Genomic DNA, 9,215 nt, shown 5'->3' on the forward strand with positions numbered 1-9,215 from the left:
GGGCTGTTTTGGAGGGGAGATATAAAGGGAAGGGAATAAGGGCAACATTGACAAAGTTGCATATACCCTGTGTGGCTGCACAGGTAACTTCCTTAAAACTAGGTATTAAAAAAAAAAAAAAAAAAGCATCCAGGACTCAAAGCATCCTCTATGTTTTGAGAAATTTTAATTTTGCTTGTATAAACATGACAGGCTTTTGCCATGAAGAGAAAGGAAATAATCAACAGAGACAGGGTCAGAGAAAGAGGAAAGGGTCCCTACAGAGCAGCTCTGACATCACTGGAAGGGAACAGAGAGAGGGAGTCTGAGAAAGGGTGCAAGTGGACTGCAGTAGCTGCCACCCATCACATCTCAGACTCACCTGGCAATGTCACAGCAAGCCTAACTTTCTAGTGTGGCAACAGAATTTGAAGCAGGAACCAAGATTGTGCATTTGTTTCCCCATTTCTGGTCATGGCCCTTCACATAAAGCCAGTCATAGTTTTACAGGGCCTCCTCCCTACAGAAAAAAAAAAAGGCACTAAACAATAATTAAATAAATTGTTTTACATATTGCATCCTGGGGATACAGAGGGTTGTTTTCTGGTATGCTGTATTTAAGACTTCAAAAAGTGTAATACACAACAAGGCACTATACAAAGGTTGAACATACTTCCCACAGTAATCCATTCATCAAAAGAAAATATCAAGCATCTAAAACAAATTGATATTGTATGAACTGCTCAGTTTTTCTCAATTACAAAATTTCACTGTGTACAATATTCTTGCACAGTATGGAAGGCAACCTTATTGTGTAAATAGTGCTTGAAAGCCCTTTTATGAGCAGGACTGATACAAAGCAAGTGTTTTCACCTTGCTCCACAGCTTATAGAATAAAAAGGTAAATTAAATAAATGTATTTTAATCTAAAACCACAAGGACTATCCCTGGAAACCAATGTGATTCTGCACCAACAAAACTGCTAAACCAACAGTCAAATCCTTTCAGGAAAGCAAAGAGTAGTGTGATGCAAAAAGGAAGGGGAAAGCAATACAAATGACCTCAGGAGAGGCAGGGTGGGGGACCTAGGTACACACATAGACAGCTCAGTCACTAGTTTCAGTTACATGAAATCACCTAGCATACCATTCAGATACACATTTCAGGCCTAAAGATACTACATCAAAAGTACCTCCTTGGGTTCACAACTTGCATCTGTTCAAGACTCCACGAGTGGGATTCTTTTGGTTGGGAGGTTTTTTTCCTTTCTCCCCTCTTCTCCTAGAACTACTGAGTCAGAATGAAAGCTCTGATCTTTGAGACCATTCAACTAATGTATAACAAGGAATACTGGTTTCCCACTTATACCTAACTTCTAGGGACAGAAGGCTTTGAGCATCTAGCCTGATCTGAAGTTTACAACTTTATTAAAGACACTTGTAAACTGGATGAACCTTTCAAAGATCTGAAGGAACAACAAGGGAAGGATGTTCCACTGCAACACTGGCTCACCCAGATTTAATCAAATTCATTTTCTACTGCTTTAAGACATAAGTAATTCAGAAGTGGGAAAGATGTTCATGATTGTATAAGACTGATCTACAGTGTTTCCACATATTGAGAAAAACTTCATTCCTTTCCAGGATATCTAATCTAATGCTGTTTCAGTGAACTTAAACCTAATATACAACAATCCAACTGAAAACAAACCCAGTCCTTTAGCAAGTCTGAGTGCAGAAGATACACTCCTCTTACGACTTAAGAGGCACAACTTGACTATTAAAGTGAAGTCCCCATCAGTAAAGACAAATACGTGGAAGAGTTGGTTTATGTAACTTAATGAATTTCACAAGTTCATGAAAAGTCACCTTTTTTTACTAACATGCCTCAAGGCAGCCTATGAGCATCCCACACCATAGAAAACATAGCTGTGAAAACTCTTAAATAATTACAGCTTTGCCACAATTTGTAATTTCCTGCTATGGACTACTAAGAAAGAAGTGATTACTCATCAAAAAATTATAGTAACAGACAAGATTTGGTCAAAGTTTTGCCTGCCTAGTTATTTATGTGTCAGCACTGATTCCTTGCGGCATGGCTGGCACAGGTAGAACTTCGCACTTTTTGGCTGCAAACTTCCTCTGCTAAAGGGCAATATTGTTACTTAAGCTCCTGCAGGCTTAGGGATTTGGTAAATACTGGGGGCAAAAAACCAAACAGCCTGTGAAGAGGGCAACAGAGCAAAGCACATGTTCCCCCCCTACCGTGTAATGCAGGCGGCAGCTGGAGCGCAGCGTAGGGGTACTTCTGTGCAGAGAGCAGCAACAACCTGATGCATGAGGTGCATTTTTTTTTTCTTTAATAACCAGTTCATGGTCTCAGAGCCAGAACCTAGACCGTGTATACCTACACGCCCCTATCTGAAGCCCATCAACAGAAGTTAGAGGTGCGGGGAAGGTAACACAGAGCGAGGGGAGGCTGGGCCAGGGCTCCCCGAAAACGGCCCGTCCTGCCCTTTACCTCCGGTGAAGTTCACAGCAGCCCCCAGGGCTGCATTACCGGCCATACTTCACTGTAATTGCTGTTGTGCTGAAAGAACGCAAGGTGCAGGTTATGGCATAAGCCGCCCACTCAGTCTGAAAAGTAATTAGGGCAGATGTTCATTAAAAACTTCCTAATGAGTCTGTTAACTTCATTGCCTTGCTCCAGCAAACTTTCTTACTGGTACGCAAGGCAAGTTACTAGAGAGCGAGCGAGGGGACGCAGTAAGGTGCCATCAGGGAAGAGCGCGGGGGCAAAGGAGAGAAAAAAAGGGACAAAAAGAAGGTCGGCGGGTGGAATTTCCCTGGCTCCGCAGGGGTATGAGGGCTCCCAGCCTCCAGGGTGAAGCCGAGCCCAGAGGCAGCGGAGGATAGCTCCCGCGGCCGCCCGGGAGCCCACCGCAGCCCGGCTGCGGGCGCTGCCCTGCCCCGGGCCGGCCAGCCGCGCTCCGCCACAGCCGAGAGCCCCGTCTCGCCTCCTCGCCCGCCGCCCCCCGAGGCAGAGGCAGCCCCCGCCGCCGCGGGGACGGAGCCCACGACGCTCCGCCAGGAGAGAGCAGCCGGGGGCCCGCCCAACCGGCCGGGCACGCAGCCCGCTGCCCCCGCGCCTCCCACCTTCCGAAAGTAGCCGTCCTCCGCCGGCTCCGCCGCCTGGCAGCCGCGGGGCGGCAGGGCGTCTGTCATCTCCGGGCGCGCCAGCCGTTCCTCCGCCGCTGCTGCCAGCACCCGCGACCCTGCGGGAAATGTCGGCGCTGCCCCACGGCGCCGCCCGGCTCCACCTCCGGGGTGGCGGGGAGGAGCTGTCCCGCCCCAGAGCGCAGCCCCTCCGCCGCGCTGCCTGGCGGCCCTGCCGAAGTGCGGGCAGCGACCCCCGGGCCGCGCCCCGTGGCAGCCTCGCAGCCCCTGGGGGGGCGGGGGAGGTGCCCCCCGTGCCCAGCCGGGCGGCGGCTGCGGCTGACTGGAAGGGCTCGGCCCGCTCCTCCCCGGCCTGCCGGCGGGGCTTCGCCGAACCGTGGCGGAGCCTGGTTGGCCGTCCCGGAGGCACCGCTCGCCTCTTGCCGCTTCCCCACGGCCTTACTCCGCCGGGGCCACGGGGCCGCCGCCGGCTCGGCCCGAGGCCCGGTGCCCGCTCCTCCGGGAGCGGGGCTCCCCAAAGGTGGGCTTTGGCGTGTGGTGGGGCCGGGGCACGGCTCACCGGCCTGGCCTCTTCCCCGGCCGGCGGGGAGCCCCCGGCGCCCGCACCCTTGGAGGGGGGAGGGCAGGAGCCCGGGAGAGATCCCAGAGCCCGGGAGAGATCCCAGAGCCCGGGGAGCTGAGGCGGCTCCGGCCCTGGCCCCCGGTAAGACCAACAGCATCTCGGTGAAAAGCAGGACTGGCCCCGGCTCCGGCAAACTGCCGTGGGGTCAGCCCCAGCGCTGCCCCAGCCTGCAGCGCCCGCACCGAACACCTCCTGGCTGAGCCACGCCGCGGTGTCACCAGCTTCGCGAAGGCTGACACGGGACGCTCGTGTAAGGAAACTGCCAGCGCTGGTTCCTAACGCTAGCCAGAGCTAACCTACAGAGCAATGCGGGCATTCAGCACTGAAGACGCGATACCGTAAAATACTTAAATCGATATTACCAAAGTTGTCTTTCCCCACCCTACCCTTTCTCTTTTTTCATCTTTCTTAGAAGCATGGTCTAGTTGTGTCAGGAAAAAAATCTGCAGACAACATTTCCTTATCAACGGAAAATTATCTTTGGAATTACATCCTTTACTGAAACTTTCTTTGAAATTGCCAATGTCTCTGGAGAGTTGTGCAGAGCAGCCTGGTTAAACTGTCTACTGCCTGTTTTTTAGGAAGAAGACTAGAGTCAGCAGCTCAGGAATCCAAAGATCTGCTTCTCTCTCTCTTGAAGTCAGCTGAATTATGTTCTTCAGAATTTTGTTTACTCTTACCCCAGTACTTTTCCCTTTTTTTCAATAATTCTAAAGATATTGGATGAATGTATCGAACTATACATTAAATAGAAACAGGTAAAAGTGGGAAAGCAGTTTAACTTGCTCTTATTTCTATTTAGAGGGTGTAAAAAATGTTTTACATTATTTTTATGCTATTAGGAAATGTACTTACGTGCCAAATTAAAAAGGATTCTAAAATCAAATCTTGCAAATCAGTTTAAAACTCCAGTGCAATACATATAAATTAGTTTAGGTTAATATAAACGAGAGATACATGAGTAATTTGCCACGCTGATACAATCTGGCAATTAAAACAGTATTAATATGATCGTCTGGGGAGTTTGCAGGGCTTTCACTGGATTTACTGAAAAGTGATCTCATTGAAAGGCTGCAGCTATTACTCCAAATAAAGTCCTAAGAGTTTATAGCCAGGTCAAAGGGTCAGGCAGTGAACAACATGACACAACGAGTGACTACTATCATGGTTATGCATAAAACACAAATTTGCAAAAGTTTCTGCACACTACAACACCACAAATAACTTCTAATATATCTAGGTGACAAAGAAAAGCCTTTCTGCCTTGCTGGTGGATTCTTTGAATAAAGCAAAGTCAGTGCTACACACAGGAAATTTCAACAGCTAATTCAGGAGAGTCCAAGATAGCTCTTACAGGCTTCCTCCTCCATCTTTAGTGTCCTAGGTATATCACCCCACGCTCTCACAGCTGCCACATTAGACTGTGCCTTCCCCTCTGTTCGGTAAAGGGTACCTCAACCTGACTGCATTAGAACTGATACCGTATTTCTTAAGTCTCTGTATGTTTTGTCTGCATATGGTGAATATGCTTTTTGCAAAAGGCACATGTTGATTGTATGGTCTCAGCAGCGAGGGCTGAGCTGTGTAATCACTGGGTAGGAGTGCTCCCTGACTCTGGAATGTAAATTGCAGCTTAGAACATTCCAAAACCTGATTTACCCTCAGAAAAACATGTCCCTGCCTTCTCACCAGTTGGTTAAACATCTTGTCTCCAGTAGCTCTTAAGTTGCTATTAGAATTCCTAAATAGAAGTGGGTTCATACCACAAACTTTCTCACAGTTATATTAATCAGAAAGTTTGGTTTGCTGCATTGTAAAGATTAATAACAGGCTAGGAATCTGGAATGCATGCGCTCAGAAAAAGAGGCATATAGTATAGATGCAGATGTTTAGTTGAAATTTAATATTTGGAGAGAGAAAATTCAGTGATCTGGTGCACTGGACATGGCATTATCTCTGAGAAAGCATCAAATGCTTAAGAATTTGCATCCAAAGAAGATCGGTATGTTGTGCCTGAAATAATGAATCTTATCTCTGTGTCACATCTCTCTTTGTTTTACGAACTCGGCTTTATGCATCTTCACAGATAAACCAGCCAGGTGACCCAAACAATGACCACACTGAAAACAGGCACAGAATGGCAGAGCTTGAGTTTTTCCAGATTTTGTCCCATGATACCAAAAGGTAAGAGGGACCAGAATTTGAACACCCTGACCACAGACACACAATAGTATATATGATATACATGTGCATTATGCCATATGTATGGTATATACCATGTATATATGCACATTATGTGCTATATTTCAGTTATGTTTCTGTCCTTCCACTTGCTTAGTCAATTCTGTACTTCTCCCCTTCCCCCATCTTAAAAAAAATATATGAATATATGAAATTCCATCTTTAGCCTTCTCTTCGGCCACTAGGAAATGGTCTCAGTTTGGGAAATTAATTTCCTGCTGGGACAGCTGTTGATGCACTGTTACATACTGAAGATAAGAATCTGCTTTGACTTAGGACAGGTGCTGCTCTCTGGAATGAGAATGAGGGGGTTTTGGTGATTTTACAGACCTTGCGGCTGTAGGATGGTAAGAAGTGCCTGCCTCAAAGACAGCTTTTGTCCTGGAGAGACAGAGGCTTATCAGTAAAAAAGCACATTAGAATGATACTGTATGAAGGGAGGAGTATGCATCAACTCCTGCTGTTTCTCAGGGTAGGTTCTTGAATTCTGAACCTGCCACATAGTTCTATGTTTCTCTGCCTATTGGAGGCTCTGAATATTAAACTTCTGTTCTGAGCAGAAACACAAAGATTTAGTCAGTAACCCTGGCAACCTGTAGCTTTGTGGTCAATGAATTCACATGCAGCAGTTAGTCAAGTTAGTATTCTTTATTTCTGAAGATTGCAGTTCTTAATGAGTAAATGTCTGGCTACTGTAGGGAAGTTTTAGGTGAGGAGCGAGGAAAAGGGATCATAGGTTGATCCCCCCCCCTTTCAAGTATGCATTTGGGGGAAAAAAAAAAGAAAAGAGATTGAGAATGGCAAAACCAGGGCATGGGGACACAGTAGCAATAATGATGTGAATCTGCTTTCAGTCTGTTTTAAGTTTACAAGATGCAGGAGATTTTCAAGTTAAAAAAGTTTGAGAGTAAAGAACGGGAAGGTGCTCTCATGAACAAAAGTTCTTCTGCATTTTATGACAGATGAATTGAAAAGTGACCAGACAGGAACTGCAAGTAAGAAGTGCCAGTAGAAGATTTCCTTACCAAGAAATTTACTGAGCAATTGCAAAATGGTATAAAAACGGTACATAAACTCAGTTATAAGGGCTTTGGATGGCCATGATATGGTTGGCTATAGATACAGTATTTCACTGCTTCTTTAAGTGAAGTGTGGGACATCTGTTAACTGCAGCTTTATCTTCAGTGAAAAGAAGAAAGCTAATATGCTTTGCCTATTCTACTGTGAGATGACGGTGTAAACAAGACATTGCAGTTTCAGTGGGAATTAAGAATGTAAGGCCAAACATGGGCAAAATGATTATCACCACTTTTCCCAGATAATGCCTTGCCTTTAGCTGAGATCCATAGATAAAAGTGTGCTTAAGGACAATATTCGTTATCTTGTTTGTTTGTTCACTGTTTTTAAAATCGAAAATTAGCACTTTGTAGAGGCTAAAACAACGCCTCAGGGTCTGTACTTCATGTGTCTATTTTGTCAACTGATACAGTAGCCATGTGTTGGCAGGAAAAATATTTGGGTGAATATTCCCACTGAATGCAAGATAAGGCAGAGATGAAGTCAAGCTGTTTCTCTCTTTCTGCCATGTTTTGAAAAATAAAAAGATAGTATATTTAATATTGTATTTTTATACCTCCTGTACTTATGTTTTCTGTTTTTCTTTAACATGTTTTTAACATCCCTGTAAATGAATCAAATGTTTGCTTCCTTCTTTTATATATTAGTTATGCTGCTTTCACTCTGAAGTTCCAGTGACTCACATAACTTAAAACGACTCAGCAAAAAGTTACCTATTTCAAGAACTGGTTTTAAAGAATATAACAAAAGATACAAGAAGATACTTCTATAGTTGACTGTCTTGAGGAACTAATTCAGAAACAGAGGTTGAAAATGTTTTGGAAGACTAAAGCCTAAAGTCCATCTATGGCTTAAGGACTCGATATGTACTGGCAAGTACGTGAGTTTTCATTCAAAAATGTTGATTTTTTTTTTTTTTTCACCAGACAAATAACTAAAAAAAATATTTTAAACGAAAGCCCTCCAGACCTACTAATATTTTAGTTCCCTTACAATCATCAAAAGATAATGGAATTTTTGTCTTATTTAACAGCTACAAATAGCAATTGTCACCTCGTTTAACAATTGTTTACAAGAGATAGTTTACTGTGGAGAAGGAAATACCACTAGGATGCAAAAGTAACTCTAATCTGATAAAAGCCTTAGAGGGGAAAAACTTCAATATTTGATTACCTCAGCTCTTTGAACCTAACAGACAAGACACTCAAAAGATTTTCTGTTAACATTGTGCAAAAAAGGTTTGTTTAAGCCTGCGTGTTAAGTCAAAGTCACACAGAATTGACTGTTCAAGAACAATTATTTCCTAAGCAAAGAGAAACAGCAACTATGTTAACAACTCATTTCGCCACTATATGCTCTAGCTAATGCTTACTAATTAGTAATGATGAGAAAAGAAGTAGATAAATGTCTGTGGCTTCTACTATATTGTTTTTAAGCGAATGAGAGACCAAAATTAAACAGAGTACTCCCTATTTGCATGGAATCGTATAAATATTTCCTATGGAAACCTGAAACCACATGAAACTCCAGTAGTTTCACTTTGAGAAACCACTTCTGTGTATACAAACACAAATAACTGGATTAGACAATACGCTACTAAACTTGCAGAAGTCTTATCTGTTAAGGGCGGGAATGTCTCAAGACTGTGTTTTGATTTATTTTCAAGGATTTCAAGGAACTGGTGATACTTGCTTACAAAAGTTGTAGATTGATAAAAACGATCTTCAGTGCAAAATGAACTGGGTTTTTTGTTCGGGTCTGCAGTGATTTGGATTTTTATTTGTTTTTAAGATTTATAATATATTGTGCTTGTACCAAGTCTGAGTATTAAGGTGACACGTAAGCTTGAGAAAGCAAATTAGTCAACATCCACAAAGGAATTTCTAATGTATAACACTGGCAATTAAAATCCTGATTTTGAACACTGGGTCTTACGGGTGAATCCTTATTCTTACATGGCCTTTGTATAAAATATATGCAGTAAAAGTTTCTGTAATGACATAAGACTCCCTAAAGAGGTGCAGATACCTGAAAGCCTAAAGGTATAAAGCTCTTCTAGCAAAGGTTTGCAAGCAGACATCTGCACCGCCTCCTGCACACGTCCTTGTTGGAACAGCTCA

The 9,215-nt window shown here is 44.0% G+C and overlaps 1 protein-coding gene across 2 annotated transcripts in view; it reads right to left on the minus strand.

The window, feature by feature from the left end:
- Positions 1 to 3,317, minus strand: part of RHPN2 (rhophilin Rho GTPase binding protein 2) — a 30,867-nt gene extending 27,550 nt beyond the window's left edge. Inside the window, exons 1-2 of one of the 2 annotated variants that reach the window (XM_055726771.1) lie at positions 3,135 to 3,261; positions 362 to 499 (exon numbers count right to left, since the gene is read on the minus strand). Coding sequence is in view for 1 of the 2 variants with exons in the window: in XM_055726769.1 (XP_055582744.1) it covers positions 3,135 to 3,203 (69 nt within the window). In the remaining variant the exon portion in view is untranslated. Of the gene's footprint in view, positions 1 to 361; positions 500 to 3,134 lie in introns of both variants that reach the window. The other variant, XM_055726769.1, reaches the window with a different exon arrangement.
- Positions 3,318 to 9,215: the final 5,898 nt, after the last annotated feature.

The sequence above is a fragment of the Falco cherrug genome, chromosome 14 (assembly GCF_023634085.1).
Source record: "Falco cherrug isolate bFalChe1 chromosome 14, bFalChe1.pri, whole genome shotgun sequence".
Classification (NCBI taxonomy): Eukaryota; Metazoa; Chordata; class Aves; order Falconiformes; family Falconidae; genus Falco; species Falco cherrug.